General features: G+C 41.2%; 1 protein-coding gene across 1 annotated transcript in view; it reads left to right on the top strand.

Annotated features, from left to right (window-relative positions):
* Positions 1-24,293, top strand: part of snrka (SNF related kinase a) — a 50,136-nt gene that overhangs the window by 18,781 nt on the left and 7,062 nt on the right. Inside the window, exons 3-6 of the mRNA XM_070966515.1 lie at positions 3,830-3,971; positions 13,555-13,767; positions 19,680-19,814; positions 23,950-24,148. Of these exons, the coding sequence (XP_070822616.1) occupies positions 3,830-3,971; positions 13,555-13,767; positions 19,680-19,814; positions 23,950-24,148 (689 nt within the window). The remainder of the gene's footprint in view (positions 1-3,829; positions 3,972-13,554; positions 13,768-19,679; positions 19,815-23,949; positions 24,149-24,293) is intronic.

The raw sequence follows: 24,293 nt of genomic DNA, 5'->3' as shown, positions 1-24,293 counted from the left end.
AAATTTCTATTTGTTGGTATAGTGTTTATTAGCAATTTTGAAAGTTGGCGGCCTGAACGCAAAGCAAGACCACACACAGAGGACAATTGTAATTAAGTCCAAAGTATACAGGAGCACACTAAAATGTTCTACTATAGACTAGACCCTTTTTAGGTATTGATTTCTTTTTAGCCAGACTGCCGGGCATCTTGTGCCAGGAACATAAAAACGGTATTAAGTGGGCAGAGGCAGGAAAAATAAATGTATCTTTAGCAGCCTACTAACCACAAATAAAATGTCATAAGATGCATGTCATTCAGAGAGTTTGCTTGATTAAACAGACTCTTAAAGCAAATGCTTGGATTTCAGACGTTTTTCTTGGTTACACTCTTTCAGACTCTGATCGGTCTCATAGTAGTTTGGCTGAAATGCGTCATTCCACTGTTTGGCTTTCAAGCCAAGGTTGCCACGTCTGCTTACTGTTAGGGCATCTGGGCAGAGAGTCCTGTGAAAAGAGATAAATGATTTTGTTTTAATGCTGGCAGCCCTGAATGTCAATAGAGTACATTTATCTGCAAGACAGAAAAGATGCATTGATTTTGCCATATTGCCAGCTGTTTCACATGCTGGGAGAGTGAAGCATCACATGAAGACCGAGTGCATGTGTATGTTTGTATGTATGTATGTATGTATGTATGTATATGTATGTGTGTATATTGCTGTGAGAGACAGAAAAAATGTAACTAATAGCAGAAAGACTGCAAATTCTGTCTGGGCATTGGCAAAGAAACTGTATTTGTTGTGGGCTGGTCACGTCATGGCCAATCCGCTTAATAAGGTCAGTAATGGCACCGATACCTGGTGAGCAGTTTGGTGGTGCATTCCTACTTTCCTCTTAGCTAATTCCTACAGAGCTTACCTTAGACTGTGGAGCATTTCTCCTTCATGCTAGACTTGCATATGTCTCCATGTATGTTGTTGTACTCCCCAACACCTGGAAACAGACTTTAATGTGTGAAATGAGTGGAGTTCCCCATCAGATCTACATGCTGTGCTAGGGCAATCAATCACACAAGTCCTCTTACAAAAGAATTGCTGTCTAATACACACATGGATCTAAAAATTGTTATATGGGTACATGATTAATGAAAGTGTTAATGTGCCCCAGCTTGAACACAAACACTTGACCTCCCTCAGAGAACAGCAGCAGAGCCTGCTGATCCTGCCTTTGTCAACACATTCCAGAGGCCTGATTGGTACACTGAGCAATGAGATGCAACACTCATGTCATGCTGAATTAATTCATTCATTCTCATCATCCATCAACATCATTCTCAATATGAACATGTCTGTTCAAATTTCAGGAGGGCACATGTTTTAGGTTTCTAAAATATATCAGATGGTGATTTTGAGCAAAGTGAGCACCTGCAAATGTATGTCAGCTGTACTTTGAACATGCTGTACACTCGTGTCATCACCTCATATTCATGCAGCTCTTTGGTCCATTAACTTGCTTGAAATGAAAGGCCTGGTGTGGATGACTAATAGCCATTAGACAAACTTCGGTCAAATGAAGCCACTGCAGGTATTTCAGTGGGGTTAGGAACACAGCGACTGTTCTGATATGTTTTTAATTTTAGACAAATTCATCAGCTGCTTCTGTTGTCCCATTTGTTAAGCTTTAGCAAAGGCTCTGTGTTACTAATGCATTTCACTTTTGCCTACTTTCAGAACAAATGCCATCTGGAAGTCAGACAGAAAACACGAATTATCCTCTAAACTGCTACATAGCCTGTGTTTTGCTTGTGGGGACTCTGCTCTCAGAATACATGCTGACACTGTGGACCACTGTCTGCCACAGCTGCTTCCTTATGCATGCTGGGTCTAATGTTAATGGGTAAATGGAATTGGTATAAAACTCTCCTCTCCTGTGCTGTGCCATGCTTGATGTAGCAGAGACCTTGACCCTGATGGTTGTGAGTGACAGGATGAGAGTGCCACTCAGAGCTGGAACAGAGCCAAGGATAGCTCCATAGACGTGAGCTAGAGCAGTAGTGTCGGTCAGCCATGTTGATGGAGCACGTATGTGTCTTGAGATTGGATTTCATTGATTGTATGAAAATCTAAACCAAACAAATAATGTTTGCTTCTGTCAGTTGAGCCTTTGCCTCAAATGAGCACTCTCAAAAGAACTATGAGTGTAGCTCATTCTGCTGCATTCACTTTCTGAATGATCACTCAGTTTAATTATACACGCACTGTGTAGCCTAAGGGTAAGTCCTGCAATACTAACCCAACAAACTTGGGTTTAAAGATAGGGCTAGCCCAATTTAGAATGCATCAGATAGCAAACTCAAGCCTAAGCATGGTGCTAAAAGCATTTCATAATCCCTGTGAAAAGTCTTTATCGTGTGTTTCGGTCCCCCAAAAAAACTACTTTTCAGAGTTGGATTTCTCTGGTGCATGATCAGGGCTCCATTCTGCCAACCCATTAAGTATTGAGGGCATCTGAGCATTTGAGCTTAATGAGAAAGTTACTTAAAAATCCTCATCATGGTAATTACTTCAGAGCTGCCAATATTTGACTGGAGCCGCTGTGATGTCTTTTTTTCCTCCCAGCCTGAGAGAGCTGGCTCTGCTTCTCTGCTAAAGAGGGGATTGGAGATGGAAATGTTCACAAATGTTTCTATGTTAGGACAGATATTTGTGCTGTTTGCTTTGAAGTAGTATTCGAACATGTGTTTAATGAACCTGCTCAAATATCCATATCTGCCGTGTGTGTATGTAAGAGAGAGAGCTAAGGACACTGTATACTATAAGCAGTGACATGAAGGTGTTTGCTGTCCCAGCTCCATCCTGAAGGCTGTTTCTCACCCGCCTGCTGTTAGTTCTGTTACCAATGTTTACACTGCTGGAGCGAGGTGTGGATGTGTGCACATGCACATGTATTGGGTTGAATAAAGCCTGTACGGCCCAGTGCTTCTGCATGCTGACAGTTCGCTTTCTCAGGGTGAGGCTAGCAAGCGCAGATATGCACACTTGAATAAGCATACACACACACACACACACACACACACACACACACACACACACACACACACAGATGAATTGACTTGACATTCATTTTACGGTTTTGGGTTTCAGTGAGATGGACATGTTATGGACACAAACGCTCAACCACTTATTTATGCGTAGCCGTTCCACCTGTGACGAGACAGGAAGGAACATCGTCCCTCCATCCCTGTCGTTAACCAAACCAAGCACATTCCACTTACCTTGTCTCCTTGTTTTCATTCAATGGCATCTTCTCCATAGTAGTCATTATGGAGTGTTAATGAAAAGCATATTTGTAAAATGAGACATCCCACTACTCAAGCATCAATTGGTGATGATGTCTGCACAGCAGGATCAGCTGTCACAGGGCTTTAACTTCTCTGTAGCATCGATCGTTGTGTTGGATTTTAAATTTAAACAGATCTACAGGCCAAAGAATAAGGGTGGACAGTCACCAATATCACGTCCTGCATGATAAAACTGTAAAAATGTACCATCAACTTTTTGCAGATACAGAATTGTGTTTCTCATGCTCTTTTATTGAAGTTTGAGCACATTAAAATGTGTGTGGTTTTCTCAGTAGATGACATAAAGTATTAAAAAATACCAAATTTGAGTGTGGGAGACTGTCCTGAGCTATATTTTGTATGATTTCTCCATTCTGACCACATAGAAATGTTTTAACACTTACATATGGTTTGATCATGTACGCTGTAATAAAAAACCATCAACTTGTATTTGCCTGGCAGCACACATGGTTTCTAATTCCATTTCTGTTTGGTTCCCTCTGCCTCAGACATCTGGAGTCTCGGTGTGATCCTGTTCATGTTGGTCTGTGGCCAGCCACCCTTCCAGGAGGCTAACGACAGCGAGACCCTCACCATGATCATGGACTGTAAATACACTGTACCAGCCCATGTTTCCAGCACCTGCAAAGAGTGAGTGATACGTGCATTGCAAACAGGATCATGACCTCTGTCTACTCTGTTTTTGATGGATACCATTTGAAATAAATCTGATAGAGCACAGACTTTCACAATAACACATGTTAGAGTATTGAGCTTGGTCCTGTGCCTTTTCATTTCCTACTCTATTCCTCCAGTGTTTCATCATGTCTGGACTTCTTATTTTGCCTCACCATTACACCACTATATCCCCCTTTATATTAATTTATTTATTTCATTTATTTGTCCTAGTTTTATCCATCTGTTTTTGTCTCTTCTTATAGTCGACACACCCTTTAAGTGGTTTGGCCAACAGCCAATCACATTAAGCAGACATGACCTGTCATTTGTAGCTGAGGGAGTTGACCTGTCTCCATACTGTAGTTACTGTAGCTTACAGCTGATCATGGTATGGGAGAGGCCACAATGTGCTATGCTTGCCATAGTTCCACCTTGCCAATAAAAATGTTTACATATGATATGTCAACACAATAAAACAACAATTACTTAACTTTTAGTGAAGCTCAAATCGCTATACTCAAGTAGCAACACTCGTGCAATGTCATCCACACGTCCTCTTGTTAGCTGTGTAGCAGGGTAGCAGTGCATGCACTGTAAATGACAGTGAGTCAATATGGCTCCTGTGGTGGAAACGGTGTTGCAGAATCCCCACCAGTGGACAGATTTCTACTGCCACATGGCATATACTGTCATACTGCTCGGACATATTACTGAGTCAATTCACACTAATTAATAGCATGTTAATAAGTTTGACTACAGCAAAGTCAGCAACAATACAGTATGTTTCACCTCATACATTTTGCATTTCTCATATCATAAATGTATACAATGGGCTGTTGAGCTTCAATATGAAGAAAATGTTGTGCGACAACTCCTTTGTGGAAATATGTCATCAAACAAATTGCTGTCTTTTCAGCTGTTTTTGATTATTTTCTTTATTTACTTTATTTACTTGCTTGAGATATACAGAGTTTTTCCCCAGGAGGTTAGGGCTAGGATGTGCAGCAACATGATAACAGAGCCTCAGGATTTCAGAAATGCCTCGGCCTCAGTCAGGGTAGAGATAAACTCTGTTTACATCACAACAGTTTGTAGTTTTCTGCCATAACTCTCTGACAATCTCATTAAAATAATATGCTCACATAGGCAATACCAGGATTATACAGTGTGAGAGGACACTGTAGTGATCATGCAACTACCACAGCCCAACTTGATATTCAGGTGAAAATGAATGTGGGTTGTGATATGATGGACTGAAAGGCATATGTTGTATCATAAGAGTCATATATGAATAGTAAATTGGATTAATACATGCAATATCAAATATCAATGCTAAAGAAAATAATCACTTCATTAAATAACCAAGTGCATCATTGATCATGATGCATCATGTTGCTGTGCTATCAAAATACTTACTAATACTAGCATGACCTAAACTCCTTCTCTCAGCGATTGTACATGACAAGCACTGAAACAAGGCAGTAGCCACACTGATTTATTCCAGGCCCTGCAGACCAATTTGCTGCTGTAGCTGGCAGAGACTGCCAGCAGTTCAAGCAGCCCAGCTGCAGAGCAGTACGGTCCAACTGCACGACAACACATGTTTCACACTCAAAATAAGTTAGGCAGTTAGGCCAATAAATCAGCAGTTGCATAATTAACCATGCGTGTTTGTAAATCACACTCTTAATTTTGTAGTAATTAATTCTCTCAAGCTACACTGGGCTAATCTTTGAAGCAGTATAAATTGACAGCTTCTCTAACAACTGTGGCCAGTTTTAATCAAGAAAATATTCATGATAGAGTTTTTTCAAACCTGACCCAATCTGTTGTCCACACTGAGTTCTTTTTCAGGGTAATGAGAGACCAGGCCCTTTTCTATTCACTATTAACCTTATTGGCTACATTTTACTTGAGTATCAAGTATTATTCATGGTTTTGACAAGATCACTGCCTCAGAGAACCTGCTGCAGAATGGACTGTGAAGGACAGTCATACACATCCTGTATATTAAAGTGGATCAGATTAGACAAACTGTCGGAAGTGAAAACTCTGACGCTTGAGTAATAAGAAGCCACTGTCGTTTCATTTTTGAATTAATGCAATGGGTAGTGAGTGGGTTTCATGGGCATGAGCAATGGCATCAGAGCCACTATGCTCAACATGTTGTGAAGGCCAATTTTTTATTTCCACTCTCACTGAACATCAGAGTATTTTTAGACACAGGAAATAAACGCTTATCTCCGAAGGAGAGATCTGACTAGATTGAAGTGCTAAGCTGAAGCAGCTGTGAGCAATCTGATGGGCTTTGACTTCAGAGCAGAAGAGCTGTTTGTTGCATGCTGAGTCCTGAGCTTATATTTTTACTGTGTCTATCACTGGTAAATTATCCCCCCGTATCACAATTTTGGATTTCCAGCCAGCCCCTGAAGATGCTGCTGTGCTTCATGTTACCACAGTGTAGGATTTGTGTGACTTTGCACAATTTTCTTGACATTGTCAATTAGAGAAAGGCCATGGTGTTATCAACCATTTCAAGATGCTGGAAATGGTCATGGGCTGCACGCACAGGTAGTGCACGTGCCTCACAGCAAGAAGGTCGCAGGTTCGATTCCCGGGTCGGGCCTTTCTGTGTGAAGTTTGCATGTTCTTCCCGTACATGCATGGGTTCTCTCCGGGCACTCCGGCTTCCTCCCACAGACCAAAAACATGCTCATTAGGTTGATTGATGACTCTAAATGTGTGAGTGTGAGTGTGAATGGTTGTGTGTATGTGCCCTGCGATCGGCTGGCGACCGGTCCAGGGTGTACCCAGCCTCTCGCCCCTTGACAGCCGAGATAGGCCCCCACGACCCTGAAAGGGATAAGCGGCATAGAAAATGGATGGATGGATGGATGGATGGAAATGGTCATAAATGAGAAAGGATGAGGGATGGCAGTAAGAGGAATAGTTGTTAGAGATGTTTCTGATGGAGCAGCAAGTCCGCCCACTGAGCTCTGTTAATCAGAACGAGTGAAATTTAATCCTTAATTACAAACCAGCCTGGCGCCTATTTCCATGGATCAGACGCCCCACTTCTCCGTTCTCTATATGCCTGCTCAACCAGACTTTGCTCTACACTCCATAAAAGTAACTAGTCAACATTATTGATATGATTTGGATTGTGATATTAATTATTGATTCTGGTATTGTTGCAAAACACACAGACTTTGACTTTTGCAATATCGTTCGACTCACTTTGGCACCTGGCTAGAACTCACAATATCCCCAATTTCCCCAAGTCGTCCATGCCGCCATTTTGACTGGTGTGCTCTGACAAAACTCCCTCAACCCCTCCTAGTCCCACGGCTCAGTGGCAATCAGATCACAATAGCAATCTCGAGTAACCACGATTGGACGATGTGAAAATGGAAACATGTAACAGAGCAAAGTTATGAAGACTCCATTGTCTGTTGTCCATAAGTTTGTTAGCAAGCGTCCTTTCAGACTTAATGATTTTTTTTTTTTAGTAAACCTTTATTTAACCAGGTAAATTGCATTGAGATCACAAAATATGTTTTCCAAGGGAGCCCTGGACATTTTTGCAGTTGGTCATCAAGCTAATACAAACTTAATTCATGGCACATACATTATTGAAATTTTTAGATTTGTGTTTCAGCTTCAATCTAAAGCTCATGGGGTAAATACTTTTCACAGTAGCTGCTTGCAGGTGGAGCTGGTAGCTCCATTTAGACTGAGAGCAGAGTGTGGTCAAAGCCATTGGACTGCTGTTTAAGATGCACGTGGCTGCACACTAGGTGAGCTATACAGTTAATTGTCTAAGTGGCTTGTTTTTGACCTTTGCTTATATTCTCTAGCACCCTTTGACAGAAGGAGGAGAAGTAGAGCAAAGAGTCAAAGGCCTCGTAAGTGATGAGGTCACAGGGACAGGTTTCTGGAGCTAGGTGGCCTTTGACAATCTGCCAGTAATTATGAACTGGCTTCTTTGGTTCTAAATGGGCTCCACTTTAGACATTGGTGTAATTAAAGTCAAGGTTTGCTGTGAGTCTCTACTTGGATGCTCTTGTCCTCTGGATAACAATTCCCACAAGGTCCACAGTCCTGCTCTCTGGCTGCTTTTTGTGCCAAGTCACTGGTTCAAGTCAGTCTTGCCTGTTTCTCTTCATGTGTTTCTGTCTGTAGCTTGTTTCTGTATGATGCTTCTGTCTTTCTGCTCTCTAGTCCCTATTGATTCACCAAAGTGCATTTACACGCCTCAGTTGATTAATTATTCACGGGTGCGCGTTTGCAAATCCTACACCCTCCCTCTTCTGAGCTTTGTTTGTTTTTGTCATCCTTAATTTTAATTTCTAGGGAATTAAACTAGAAACAGTAAGTTTGTCTTACACCCCAACCAAACACCAGCCCTCCCTGCCACAGCCACCATCAACCCTCATCAACTAACATAGAAACAGACAAATACACTGAAGCTGTTGTCTTTGCCACAGCGTGACGTGTGGATGGTGATCTTGTGGACTGTTTCTGACCCAATCACAACCCAACAGAACACTGTGTTCCTTCGTTTCATGTCACTACTGTGACGCTGAGATGCGTCAGAACTGGGATTTATCTAGTTTGTTGCCTGTTGCTTTCCATTGTTTGAGTCTGGAGGAATACAGAAAATATCCATGCCTATTTTTCTCTTGCAGTCCCTTTCACACACTAACACTTTCTCTGGCTTGTGGGTTGGTGGGATCTCTCACACATGAGCTATTATACACTGGTGTGAGTGTGTGTGTAACCTGTTGTTAAAGAAAATATAAGAGCAGGCAGTCCTGTGTGACTACAAGCCTTATACAGCCTCTCTCTGGTCCCAAGTGAATGAGAAAGAGAGGGATTGGATGAGACAGCCATTTGTGGAGAAGCACGTGTTGGTTAGAGTACTCACATAGTGAGAGTTCAAGAGGGCAGCCAGTGGGCTATCTGTTTCTTTAAGTTGTGCATATACATTCAAGGATACTCCTGCTTAGGTTTTGGGACATTTTGGGACTTTTCATGACGAGGGCTGCACTGCCCTGCATTTAGAGAAATATACATATTCTCAATCAAATGTGTGGATATTTTTACAATTTGAATTGACAGCTCTAATTGAAACAATATGGTTTCTTAAGTTTATGACACTGTACATGTAAATACTGTTGATGCTACAATTCTGCCAGCAGATTTTGGATTTTTTGGGGGATTTTTTCATCTTTTTACAATCAATTTCTATTATAACTCCAAAGCCAACAATGACTTGATTCTACAGGCAACTGTTGTTTGTGTATCCACAGTCTGACAGAGCTAAGGCTGCTATGTAAAATAGACTTCTAGTGTCATCCAGTAATGACCTAAAAACACATCAGTCATACCATTGTATATGAATGACATACGTTTTCATCACCATGAACACAGCTGTGAAGGTTATTTCTCTGAGCAGTGTGAACATAGAACCTCATCCCAAGCATGCTCACATCTGCCTGACAGAGATTGTCTCCTGAGATTGACAGTGCAGCTCCAGAGGTGTTTCAGAATAAACTGCACTGACTGTTTATTGTTACAAAGAGAATGTTTCACTTAGTGCAACAGTTGACCTCTTTGTGTTTGGAAAAGACTTTAGACACTGATGGAAGTCCATGGTACAGCTACAGTATGTGAAGCTGTGGCTGTGCAGACAGTACTAGTTAGTTGGTTTTGGTCTTTCCAGAGGAATTGTTGATAATAATAATATTAATAAAGAAAAAATATAATGCAATTGTTTAAGTCTGTCTGAAGAGTATCAGCTATAAACAGGGTTTTGAAGGCCAGACCTTAATAACATTTGATTCATAGGTATTGATCAACATCAGTGCCTCCACAGATCCTTTTGTGCTCATTTTTTGCTTTGAGGCAGTAAAAACCACATGTCTTCTCCCGTAGAGCTGATGTTAACTTAATGCTATAGGTTGTATTTTTTAAAATGATTGCAGGGTAAACATATTCTAGTCTAGCTCAACAGCATGCATTGACCCTGACCAAAAAGCTAAAAAAACAAAACAAAACAAAAACAAACAAAAGGCTCAGGGCGTGTGTCCACACTCAGACATGTGCCATCAGAGACCTTTATTTTTTAAATAGTGTGTTAGCTTCGCTTCCTTCCTCATCCTCTGCTTTGTGTTTCTGCTACTTTCATTGCAGTAGTTACCACTGAAGTCACTGAAGATGTAAATTCTAATATTCATAGAGCCCTATGATTTCCATAATGCAGAAAACAGACAGAATCATGGAATTTGTTAATAAAAACTGTAAAACGCGGGATCTCAAAGAAATTGCAAAATTGAGGATTCAGTTTATAAAAACCAGGGTTTTTTCCACTGCATCTACACCAAATAAGCATGTTTTGGTGCATCACACAATCACACACACACACACACACACACACACACACACACACACACACACACACACACACACACACAGAGATACAGAATTCAGAATTTCAGAATTCAGAAACATGAAAACAGAAACAGAATTTGGGAAAAAATTGAAATGATTTCACAGGGTTATGGATATGGTATATCAGTGCTATAAAGTGCATCTCAATGTACTGCTTAAAATATGTCTAAATATATAATGATGTCTGTATGTGTGGCTCTTGAACTTGCATAGCAGTTGCTATCAGCGTGCTGGCAGTGTGCAGATAGTTGGACCTACCCTGCTGCCTCTGTCTCCCCTCCACCTCCTGCTGTTACTGCTGCGGCTGGTTGCAGTCGTCAGGGAGCCTGGCTCGCTCTGACTAATCCCCAGCATGACTGACAGACAGCCGAGCACAGCTCTGCCCAGTCTGTTAGCCTGTAGCCTCGATCCCATGGTCTGCTCACACACTGCACAAATACACTCGGGATTGGAGAGTTGGAAAGCATGAATTCATTAAAGCAAAATGAGTCAAAATGCTCCAGCTTGGTGCATGTTTCTGCTTTATATGTTTAAATATGTAGGTAGATGGGTGTGTTTGTGTGCAGTTGTCACAAGACCTGTGTCAGGAAGTGATGCTTGTTATTGAGCTTTATGTCTTGAGTTTCCTTCAGAAAACTTGGTGCTGGTTCACGTGTCCTAGAAGATTTCAGTGTCCCAGACAAATTGGAGAAATTCTGGTAAAATATTATGTGTTTATGAACCCTGTTTTCCCATGTTTTCATGTCAGTATGCTTGTAAGCACATGTGTGTCAATACTCACACTATAAATTGTCTAGCTGCTTGAGCTTATCACATAACATTAATTGATAGCTTGTGGTTTAGCTGTTAATGTTAAAGGATTGGGAGGCATCTCTGTTGATGTCCAGTGTGATGACAGAGGCACTGGGAAACATCACTTTCTTACTCGCTGCATTGCATGTAGTTTTGAGTATGGAAATCTGCAACTATTTTAAGGGTTCAGTGGCCAGTTCAAGACAGGGCATGCCACACTGGCCGTGGTCGTAGGAGCATTATGGCCACACCCTGGGGAATCCACGCCACTGGCCATTTGCCTGTGGTATAATTCCGGCTCCTTATATGTGGTCCAAGTCAAATGGAGACAGCACCTACTGCATGTCTCTGCATGAAGATCTTTTTCATTTGAAGCCAACTAGGTCATAGTGTTCTTGTCACACAATATTTCCTTTTTCTCCTTTGTCATTCTGTGTCATCTGCAAAGGTACAACCTTAGATTAATGCCTATTATTCTGGTTTATTATGCAGATGACATAGATGGTTTACTTCTGGATGCATGATGCTTTTTCTGTCTTTTCACTAGATTTCATATCCCACTTAATCCTATTCAATTGCAATCTCAGCTTTCAACAGTGTCATTTGTGTGGAATTTAAGCTACCAGCTGACCAGCTGTAGTTTCGCATCCTCAGCTCTGTCAAAGCCTATGTCTGGCACAGTCTGTCACTGTACATTATACACTATATATATATATATATATATATTCAGTGCCTCCATCTGCTCTTCCTCGACGTACCAGCAAACAGGTTGGATTGTACTCAGACAATAAGTCCTGCTTCAGCAGACAGCTGAAACGTTGGCTATCCCAGGAGACTGGTGGCAGATTTACAGAGCCTCTTAAAAATGATTGTCAGGGCTGTAGAACATTTGTCACTTCATCTTTTCAATTGAAGCAGGGTATTTACTACTGATTTCCCAGCCAGCCATATTTTGATGGATCAGCATCAGTTCAAAAATAAAGCTGATCTCAATCCAATCTATTCCTTACCATACTCTGCTGTGTTTTGTCCACATCAGCCTGACAGTGCTGCAGCACACTCACTCTACACTTGCTCTGCCACAACTCGTCACTTTCACCTGTTAAAAAGACAACTAGACAAATAGACTATAGACAAAGTCACTACAGTGTGGTAAACAGGTGACCTTCAGCATCTGCCATTGTGCACTCACATAAAAGAAACACATGGAAAACACTGTTAAAATGAGCTGTTGTGCAAATTGAGAAAGGAGGAAGTTTTTTGCAGACTGCTGATGAACTAAGAGAAGAGAACAAAAGTTAATAGTTAGAATCTATGTAATATTAGTATGGAAGATGTTCCAGAATAAAGGATGGAATTGAATATAAAAGAAACTCTTCGACTGTCCCCACAGACCATCAGATATTGAAGTCCTTGTGGTTTTGATAGGTGTTCCACATTTGCCCCCCAGCAACAACAGCAAAACTTGTGGCCTAAATCCTTCAGAATAAAAGCCACATTTTCACAACAGCACTGTTGTGAATTGACAGTCAAGAAGGAATTAGACAGCGGACACTTCAGTTTTACAATGTCGCCATTGTATAGTGAATGACTGTGGGTTATAGTACTTCATGCTTATTTAAACATGAAAATCTCTGGTTTACCCTGAAGGGCAGAGTTGCTCATTCCCTTGTCAGTACAGCAGCAATGAATGAGTGGCATAAAAATAGTTGCTTTATTTAATTTAACCTGCATGAAAATCTGACCGGACACCAAAGTGATCAGACTCCACTACAAAAACAAAGTGAAGGCACAATTCAACACTGGCAGGGTAAGAGTAATGTGACAGGCCTAATGTTGTGAGAAGCAGAGCTCTAGAGTCCCAGCAGTCACTCATCAATAGTTCTGACAACATGATGGGTCTTTTCCCTCAGGCTGAAGGGGCAGGTGGTGGAGCAGGTGGAGACCTTCAAGCACCTGGGAAGCAGTCAGCCAGTACTTCCCAAGCATGCAAATAGGGTCTTCAAGACCCAGCAGCAGCTACATATTTCTCCTGAAGCCACTCATCTAATGAGTCCTCCCTTTGAACAGAACACCCTTGTCCAGCTCTTTTGCACTCTGAAACTGGCCAAATACTCAGGATCATCAATCAAGCTGCCAAAGTATCAGCATCAGCCAGAAAAAAATGACCAATTGGGCTGATGTAGACCACATAAAACTGATGATGTGTAATCATTTTGCAGTCCTCCTGTGACTATTAGAATCAGATTAATTTTAAGTTTGTGCTCTCTCTCTTTTATCCCTCCTCTCTTCCTATCCCTCCTGGCTTCAGTCTCATAGACCGTATGCTTCAGAGGGATCCAAAGCGACGGGCATCCCTGGAGGAGATCGAGAGCCATGCCTGGCTGCAGGGGGTCGACCCGTCCCCAGCCACCAAGTACAACACCCCCCTGGTCTCCCACAAGAACCTGTCAGAGGAAGAACACAACAGCATCATCCAGCGCATGGTGCTTGGAGACATCGCAGACCGAGAGGCCATAGTCGAGTAAGTTGTTTTCATGTGTGTTTATGCTTGTCTTTTCCTCTGGTGTACAAACTGGATTATAGAGTTCAAAGACATGCTTCAATTCTTGTGCACAAGAATGTAATGTTGGTACCCTTGGTTGGAATTGCTCTGTAACATTGACTGCATATAGACAGGGTGTTGTAACCTGCCTTTGCTCATTCATTTACCTTAAAATGGAAAGTACCCAAACAAAGCTGCAGCTGTTTTCTTTGTCAGCCAAATCTCATCATAGAGATTCTGAATTTGCTAATAAAATGACCAAGACCTTCAAACTACTTTCAATAGGAACAACAGCGGTGAGTGGTTTTGCTGTGCATATGCTTTAAAGCGATGCATGAAAGATACTGTGCAGCGTGCTGACCAGACTGTGGGGGGTGTCTCCATAGCTGTCAGAGAATCACTAAGATTGCCTGTTAGACGCAAGCAGCATCACTTGGGTTTATTTTCATTGGCCAAGTGCTATATTGAGTCTCAAAATGAGTATTTATGTTTGCTTCCTTGGATCTTGAAGAGGAGTTTTTGTTAAGATTAGGATTCATTCATTGGTGAACTGTGAGCACTGACTGCCTCCTTTGTGGAGCTCTGAGAGCATTTTCTAGTTAAGCATCTAGTTATCATTATGGATTTTCTGTGTTTGTGGAGTTTGTTCACACTGATATAGGCAAATAAAGATCACATTTATTTCATAAGAAATAAGAAAATATTGAACAATAATAGGCTAATTAGGACAATTTTTTTGTTGACTGAACCTGCTCTTCCACCAGAGCTGACACAGGATCAAACCTACATTATCACATTTTGTTGCCCATAGCCTTACGAAGACAGTATTAATGGTGTTCAGACAATCCTTTTTGTTTTTCAGTTTGTTCTAGTGCTATTTTTTTCAGCCATGCTATTTTTTTCACTGCTTACCATTATCACATTTTGAAATCCTCTTGACATACTAAGTGCTTAAACCAGGTTATGGTAAATGCAGTATATCCATATAACTCCTTTCTGTGTTATAGAAACAGCCAGTGTATAGTGACTCATACAGGCTGCTGTATATGAAAACCAGTAGCATGTTCAGACTGTAAACAACACTGTGTGGTAGAGGGCAACAGACGGTGGATTTTTAAAGGCCAATGTCATAGTTACAATAGTTTGAAGAGGGGGACAAAGTAGGAAATTATAAACTGGATGACTGGTGAACTGAACATAGAAGTCAAAATAATAAATACATAATTAAATCTGGAACTCAACATCAAACTCAAAGTAATTATTAAATAAAGCTAGAACTTTATTATTATTTGATATGTAACCTTGTCAGTTACAAATGTCAATAAATTCAATGTAATAGCTAAAACTATATTAAATAGATTAAAAACATAATTATCCATGTTTTGGATTTTAACTTTTGTGTATTCAGTATCTATTAAAATGTACACGAATTATTTAAGTTGTACATTAATGTGTAATAAAATGATCCTGCAGTTGTCAAATGAAACCTGTCAGATAAAATTAAGTTTCCTAAAGTTAGAAACAAATTGTTCACATCACACATCGACGCTCTAGATAACTAGGCCTATATTTGGGGAATGCAAAACACCATGTAATTCAGGCACAACTGAAGCTGCATCAAAGACGCTACCATAATTATCTAATATAGAAAGTGAACTACTAACTTTCCGAAGAAATGATCTGTGTCTACAGTGAACAATGTAATTTAAAGTCTGTGGCACATTGATGGCTGGAAATCAGCACAGTGAGTGGCAGCTCTGTTAGCTAGTTAGCTCGCTAGCTTTAGACTGACAAACTTACAATGTAACTGAAAACATCAGCGTTCCCCATACAGTTTGCCCTGCTGCAGTTTCTCACCGCATATAACTGACAATTGCAACATCAACCAAAGCACACACGTTTAAAAACAAACACACGCACGCTCATCAAGTCCTGGCTGTGCTGTGCTGTGCTGTGCTGTGCTGTGCTGTGCTGTGCTGTGCTGTGCTGTGCTGTGCTGTGCTGTGCTGTGCTGTGCTGTGCTGTGCTGTGCTGTGCTGGTGTAGTCCTGATACTCATGCAGCACAGGAAACGAAACTGCTGCTTTGAGGGGAAAAAAAAGGTCTTTGATATTTCGTCTCCTCTTTCCTGTCAAGGGAAATGAAGAGATTTTGGTTAAGTTTTTATGTTTTGAACTACACCTTAGTCTCTACTTTTTTTGTCAGCAATGTTGCATGTTGCATCAAGGTTAGTGTTTATTAATGTCGATGTCGTCTGGTCTTATCCATGGAAAAGAGGTTGTGACGAACAAAATTTTAATGCTCATAATTTGTGAATGACGCTGCCTTATATAAAATGAACTTACATTTTATTATCTCAGGTACATAATGGCACTATCTTGACTTCATGTATGGGGCCTCTAAGGGTGACGTACGTTCCAGACTGAATGATGGAGGCTGTGCAGCTGCTTACTGTGCTGTGCATTGTTTTACACAGTGCTAATGTCGTTCTCTACATGACCTCATTTACACCTTGCAGTGGTTTTTTCAGTGATCCAGTTTCTGTGATATATTAACCTACGGTGGACAACAAGGGCAAAAGCACTGCAAATGGCAAAATTCTGCAAACACAGAAATGATGCAAAACCGAAAACACACAAACAGACAAAACAAATGCTCTAAGAGAAAAATGCTGCAGTCACAGAAATGAAGCAGAAGCAAATACTTACAAACCCACAAAACAAATGTGAAAGAAAAATACTGCAAATATCAAAACACACACAAAACCCCAAAACAACTGCAAGAGAGAAATGCTGCAAATTCACTCCACAAAACGGAACCTGAGGGATGGACCGGTCCTGTGGTACCAGACCCTCCTGAAAGACATGAAGAAGAAGAAGAAGAATATTCTTAATTAGAAAGTAATATTGTACAAGATTACATCCAAGTGTTTAAAAAAAATACGTAAAGGAAAACGTACCGTAAGTTAGCCAACTTTGTTGTTGTTGTTGTTCTTCTTCTTCTTGCAGCATTTTTCTCTTGCAGCCTTTTTCTGTTGCATTTGTTTTATGTTTTTGTGTGCTTTTGGCTTTCATTCATCATTCTTGTGTTTGCAGCGTTTTGCCATTTGCGGTGCATTTGCCCTTGTCGGCCACCGTATTAACCGGTAGTCTACTGAAGTAACAAGTTAGCAATACACAATGGATTTTGAGATTTAAATCAATCAATAATCAAGCAAAAGCATCAGATGATGGACACACACATGTAATAAAAAGATTCCCTCCTGCACAAATACAACTATTTTCAAATCTCTGTACAAAATCACTGAACAGTAGATGATCTGGTAATTCAACTGTAAATAATGCTCACCCACACGCATTAATCAATGAAAACTAGACCCACAGCCTGCGTACAGCCACATGCAATTACTTTGATGGCAGTCACATTGTTCTGTTTTGCACCTCCATAAAATGAGTCCACCTGTGTCCTGGAGTGTGCCGACGTCACCTTGAAACATCTACTGTTTACCCTACAGTTATGGGAGAAGCCTGGTGTGCAAATGCATGCTGAGAAAGAGGAAGTAGCATGGGAGCACATTAAAGAATTAAAGAGAGAACAGCTGTTGATTGCAGAGTCATGATTTCTTGTTCCTGTCAACCTTGTGTCACAGTTCACATTTATCTTCCTCAGTGGAGCTACCTGGTGTGATGGACCGAAACACACACAGACACACCGTGCAGTACACACACCTCTTTGCCATTTGTCTTTGTCTTTCCTCCTTTTCATGTAACACTAATATAACACTGCTACTTTGTACACACTGATGGTGAATGCCTGTGTGTTTGTATGCTGACAGATGGGCATACATATGTTGTTCTTCTATAGATGGTGCATGTGATCCAGTGTGTGTAAGCTTGAGATAAATTGTACATTTGTAGTTTACAGTTTTTATGAGCCAGGTTTCCCCACTGAGCATCAATCTTTGATGGATCTTGTGTGTGTGTGTGTGTGTGTGTGTGTGTGTGTGTGTGTGTGTGTGTGTGTGTGTGTGTGTGTGTGTGTGTGTGTGTGTGTGTGTGTGTGTGTGTGTGTGTGTGTGTGTGTGTGTGTGTTGTTGCTACAGTTTTGCTTTACCCTACATCCTCTACTCTTGTCTGGTACAATAGCTCTTTCATCAGTTGAAGTGTCACAACAGAGGCCTTGCCTAGCTATCACAGACTGTGGTACAAAGAGCTGTGTCTCAAAAGTCTGGGAGGTTTACATTCACTACTGTACTCAGTCAGCTACAGAGAAGGAGTTTCCCTAGCTTTACAGTCAACTAGCTAGTCCCCAACCTGATTAATTGAAGCTATGGCACCATATTTATTCATGTAAATTTCTAAAGGGAATGCAGTTTAGCTGCAGATATCTAACTGCTACGTTCTAATCACAGCCTGAGCTGCTAGAAGGAACAGGAAGTAGTTGAACATGTACAGTATGTTAGGATTTCCAGTATTCTCAGCTGCCATTGTTAGTCCACTCACTTAACTGTCCTTTTTTTTGTCCCGTATGTAGTATCTGTGCACATCATGGTTTGAAAAATGGGTGGTTTAATTTGATAACAGCTTGATACTTTTAACACAACAAATAGCCTTTTGGTCCTTGAGAATATGGGAAGTTCTCAGGTGAAAGCCAGTATTAAAGTATGTGTTAAGTATTAATGTATGAGTCAACAGAACAACAGCGCATGTGGAAAATTTTCAGACCTTTTTAACTTTTCTACATTTTTTTTTACATTTCAGATGCATCTAAAAATGGATACAATTATTTTTATCTTATCTCCACACAATACTCCAGGCCTCTGTGTGCAGTAGGACCTCCATGGTTTTGTAGTTATGTGTGATTGAGTCTGCTGGAATGCAGGTGCAGCTGTGCTCATCTAACAATTGTGGTTAGATTGTAGACGCCTAAAACCACATCTCTCATTTGGCTTCACAACCTGCTGGACCACACTGTTGTTGTGTTGTGTTGTGTTGTGTTGTGTTGTGTTGTGTTGTGTTGTGTTGTGTTGTGTTGTGTTGTGTTGTGTTGTGTGTTTTTCAGTGGAACCTCACAACACGTATCCACCACTTTAATTTCCAACATGTGTTTTCCAGTCTGCTGCTGGAACATGTCCTTCTCTGTTGTGTTTGGATCGCTGCAGGGTTTCCTCTGTCTTTTCTGAGTCTGATCAGCTACAAGTTGAAACTCAAAATGATCATCTACATAATTAAATTTCCCCCCAAGATAAAAACATCTCAACTCGGTACATTAGTTGGATGCTGCCTGCTCTTATCTTGTGGAGGTTTCTTGATAATAATTCATTTCCTTTAGTTTTTTCATGTTTGTTCTGTGCTTGACAGATGTAGAGCAGCAACAATTAGTTAATTAATCAATTAGTTGATAACTGTTTTAGTCATCTTTCAAGTAAAAATGCCAAACAGTTGTCAGTGACAAGCTTTTCTTTGATATGTATCTTAGGTTTTTGAACTGTTGGACAGAACATTGGAAGATATCCACTGGGGCTGTGGGAAATTATAACAGACATTTTTCATTCTTTTCATTACCATTAATTAACAGTTACTCAATTAATCACGAAAACAATCAGCAGATGAATCGATAATAAAAATATTCATAAGTTGCAGCCGTAGACAGATTTAGAAATTGTCAAATTCAACCAATCAGCCATTAATCTTGTGCTGTGGTATTGGGCAAATTAATAATTTTGACATTTTACAATTAGTGTTGACTGATGTCCTGGAAACACACAATGTCTCATAGTTTTGTTCAGTTGTTTTGGATTATATTTAGACAGTAACCATTCTTTATTATTGTCTTTAACTCACAGTATGCTTTCCATTTCTGCATGTCCCTAATGTGACAATGTTATTTCAGAGCCCTGGAGACCAACAAATACAACCACATCACAGCCACATACTACCTGCTAGCAGAGAGGATCCTGAGGGAGAAGCAGGAGAAGGAGGTCCAGACCCGCTCCTCCAGCCCCAGCAACATCAAGGCACAGTTCAGGTAAAACACTGAGAGCAATAACCAGATGCAGTAACACAGCAAACATGAAAACATCACCATGATAGCTTCTATTTGAAGTGATAGAGGGACCTGTACCATGCTGTGGCCTGTGCACAGTTCATTTTTTTATAACAAACAATTGAAGAGCATGAGGAAGAAATATCACTGCTCATCATCATAATGACTATCTGAGTCATGGTATGAGCCACAGCAAGGGTAATTTACCTTTCTCGCTTCACCGCCTCACGCTGCAGCCTGCCTGGCTTCACTGTGCAGAGCCCAGCCTCAGTTACTTAAGACTGGGTTACATCTCCAAAGGTTTCATTTCCATTTCTGGGTTCACTGGGCCTCGACCTGCTGGGCTCAGGGGAGATGGAGCAGAGGAAATAGTTTCAACTACAAACAGATTCCTTACAGTATTTTCAATCAGGGCCTTAGTCTCTTCAATTTCCCATCATTATTCTAAGTCACAGGAAGGTTTTACATTCTTCCTGTTTACTGATGAGGGAAGTGATGAAAGTTCCAAGCCAGTCTGTCATTATAATGGTAAAAACGAAGAAAATGTATGGCAGTTTATCCCTTCAGCTGTCTTAAGTATTTCCTCTTTGCTTCCTTGCCAGCATTGTTCCTTTTAAAAGGAAGAGGAGAGCTGGATGGTGCACAGTTATAAAAGGAAGAGTGAGAGAGGAGAGGAACAAATAAGGAAGAGAGGAGTGAGGAGGCTTAAGCAGGGACAGCTGTGGTTGTGAAACACTGGCACATCTCCCTCCACATTCCTGCTCCTGCTTTACAGAGGGTGCTTTAAGTCTAAGAAATCCTTTAATAAGCCAATTTTAAGCATGAAGGCAACCATTTTTTTACATCCAAGATTTATTTTTACTGCATCTCTGTTCTTGAAATCCTTCTGGAATAGAAGAGCTTGAGGGTTAAGTCGGGTTATACAGATGTTAGAGAGTACTTAGTGATGATAACACAAGTGCTCCTCATTTCAGATACAAGACAAAATGTAAGAGGAAACATGAGTCATTACATTTTCCACAGACTGCATGTACATAGCTGCAATAACTCGCACAAACACTGTGAGTTAGCTGATAGCCTCTATAGGCCTCGATGTGTGGTGGACACCTGCATCGCTCTGTGATGTCAGAGTGTTTATACCTTCCTGATGTCTAAAGAATTGAGGCGTATGACCATGCCCACCTCCTTTATCTAACTTGATGTGATGGCGCTTCTTCACTTCACTGTGTTCCCTCAGTAGTGGAGCCGTGGCCCTGTAGCCTGGTGTTACTGAGCGCTGGCAACATGAAAGTTTAGCTTCCTGTGCTGTGATCCCTGTCCAGAAGATAGTGACTAATGAGTTTAAGGGGGACCCCTGCTGATTGGGTCACACTGACCCACATATCAGGGGCTGTTTCACTGCCAGGCTTCTTGACACACACACACACACACATACACCCAACTGTGCACTAACATGCCCACATCCTCATAACTGGTTGTGTCTCTTCCTCTGGATAAGTTGTGTGTTTGTGAAGCCATGTCCAATCTAAGCGGGCTGAATTTGTGTCTTTTCCTCTCCATTTTGACCTTCAGTCCAAACAAAGGTAGCATTTCAGATATTTGGAAACTTAAAAAGAATGCAGTACAGGATGAATGTAGTCTCGCTGGAGTGTGGACGGCTGCTCTTCATGCTTGTCCAGTGTAGACAAGGTGTGATCATAATTTGAAATGTCAGTAGAGCCAAACACACAGCGGAGGTGTTATCATTCATCTGTATTTATGTTAAAGTCCTCAGATGTTTTGCAGCATAGAAGATGCAACAGAATGGCTGTTTAGCCTGCTACATCTTCTGCTTCACTCCTTACAGGCTCATTGCTGGAATCCATAACTTTTTTATTGGACTGAAAGATGAAGAAGAATAGATTCAGTCAATTTAAGTTTTCTTTCTGCATTTCTCTACAGTCTGAGTGCAATACTGGGTACTAGGTGATCGCTCAGTCTCATTCTGTGTTTCAGTTCTTTCCTGTCAACACACACTTTCCAGGAAAGAGTCTGCCAAGATGTAGAATTGCATCCCATACAGATCACCTTACATGTAAACACTTAATGCAGATACTTATTTCAGGAAGATTTCCAGTCCTGTAGTTTTTTTTGCTGTTGTTTCTTTGTGTTTTTACACCAATGCCTAACTCACTTCATGGTCTCTGGTGTTGCTGCTTGCAGTTTTGTCAGTATCATCACCCTGCAAAGATGGAGACCCCCCCACAATTCTAGACACAGCAGTTTGAGCAACATTACATACACCACTAGTTTTATGCAGTTTGAGGTGTTCCCAAAACATGAGCCACACCAAAATTATTAATGATAATAATCATCATTATTTATGCTTTGTTGGTAAACGCCATTAAATTGACTGAAGGTAGGCCAAAGACTACTGCACGCACCCTTGTTTCTTGTATTGAATATGTCAAAATACACAGTAAAAAATTTGATTGTAGAATAACATGATCAGCATTTGAAAGAAAAGCCCTGCCACTTACTGCTCTTAAATTTTGTCATCCAGAAAGTTCTTACCATGATATCGTTAAAATTCATGAATTCATGCTGAAGCTAGCCCACTAGCTCGAGTTAAAGCAGCTTCCCAAAGTGTTAGAAAGGATAGGCTGACTATTCATTGACGGTAGCTGGCTAACGTTAGCCTAATAACATTAATTTAACCACTGCATCAGGTTATCAAAACATTAATGTTGAACTCAAAGTAGCTGACGCCCAGTTAGGTCTAAGCAGCGTCACTGAGAGAGAGTGTTAACCCCAACCCTCACTCTACATGACTCTGGGGATATTTTAGTCCCCAACTGTTTTTTAAACTTGCACATGCAGGCCAATGTTCCTTTTTTATGTTTCACACCAGCCAAGTGTGAAGTCGATCAGATGTACGATTGTTGAGAAAATCGAAGGACAGACTTGCCGACACGCAGAGATGACTTCCTTTCTAGTCGGATACTTTCTCACAGAGACCTGTTACTGGCACAGAGCTGCCCCCAGCTAAAGTTTCAGAGCAAACATGAACAGCAGGGCTAATATATTCCAGCACTGACCCTCCTCTCCCCTACAGCCACAACAGAACCAGCAATTATTCAGTGTTAATTGAAAGCAGACAAATACACTGTAGGCATGAATGCGATGGTAGCTATGACAACCGTCCTGTCACCTGTGTGCAAGGTGCCGTGGAAGTGATGACAGTCGTGTCAGTGCAGTTCAAACAGTAAACAGAGGCATTGTACACAGTCACTGTATCTGTGGTTATGTAATGAGGAACGATAAGTGACGATTGTCCTATAAGCTGACACACTTTGTGAAATGTTGTTTAGAGAAATGCTTCTACCTGTCAGCTGCTGGGTTTCAGTGCACAGGATGACACTATGTTCAGCTTTTACAGCCGCTCACATTCACAGCTCCCTCTCTCTGTCTCTCTCATGACTCTGTCTAATCAGCTTTACAAACTGCTTTCTGCTGCCTTTCTACCTTTCTTCCAGGTTGAGGCAGATTGTGTTTCATTCGTGCATCATTCACTGTTGTGAATGGAGGAGCTGTGTTTTAGCTAACTGAAGACAAATACAGAGCGCGGCCTTTGTGTGGCGGTGCTATTAGACAATGACAAACACTGAATTAAGTACAGCATTTACAGAAATGACCTGTAATCAGTCACTTCCGCTGGGCTGATTAGGTAAAGAGTCCCGATTTCCATAAACAAGGTAGAGTGCAGTGATGCCCCCCCCCCCCCCCCCCCCCCCCCCCATCTCACTTGGGTCAGAGAGAATGCAGCATGACATTTGCATATTTCAGTGGAACAACTTATATACAGCATCTTTGAAGTTGTGGGTACTCTCCCTCCCCTTTCCACTCCCTTGCAAATTGTCTATATTTGTCTGTATAATCTACTGTGTATAACTGGGAGAAGGTTTTTACTAGCTGATAACAAGTCACTTGAGGAGGGAAGAAATTTATTATAAATCTTCTGTTTAAAGTTTGCTGTCAAAGCAAATGGAGGCCTTTTAATCCTCAAAGACATGAGAAAACCTGAAAATGGATGAAATATTAAACTCAGAGTTGAATCCCCTCTGTCTTATCTTTATAGGCAGTCGTGGCCCACCAGAGTTGACATGCATCAGGACATAGAGGACAGCCTGGCAGCGTCCTCTATCTCCCATGCTGGAGGCCCTCAGTCCCCCGCCCGCAGCGCAGAAAACCTGCTCAACGGACATCGCTCCAAAGGCTTGCTGGAGCTTGGCCGACGAGAGGAAACAGTGACCGACTCTCCAGGACCGGCGACACAGGTACGCTCATCTTCATCACGCTTTGTTTGTATTTTCCACCACTGGTGGAAGATATTACGGGAGTTTGGCTCTGTTTCAATTTTTTTCAGGGACAGCCTGAAGTGCATTCATGCGTGATTGTGATTCTGCAGCAGACTGCGCTGGA

The sequence above is a fragment of the Chaetodon trifascialis genome, chromosome 7, assembly GCF_039877785.1.
Source record: "Chaetodon trifascialis isolate fChaTrf1 chromosome 7, fChaTrf1.hap1, whole genome shotgun sequence".
Classification (NCBI taxonomy): Eukaryota; Metazoa; Chordata; class Actinopteri; order Chaetodontiformes; family Chaetodontidae; genus Chaetodon; species Chaetodon trifascialis.
Note: the sequence above shows the minus strand (reverse complement) of the source record. Positions and strands in the feature narration are given on the sequence as shown.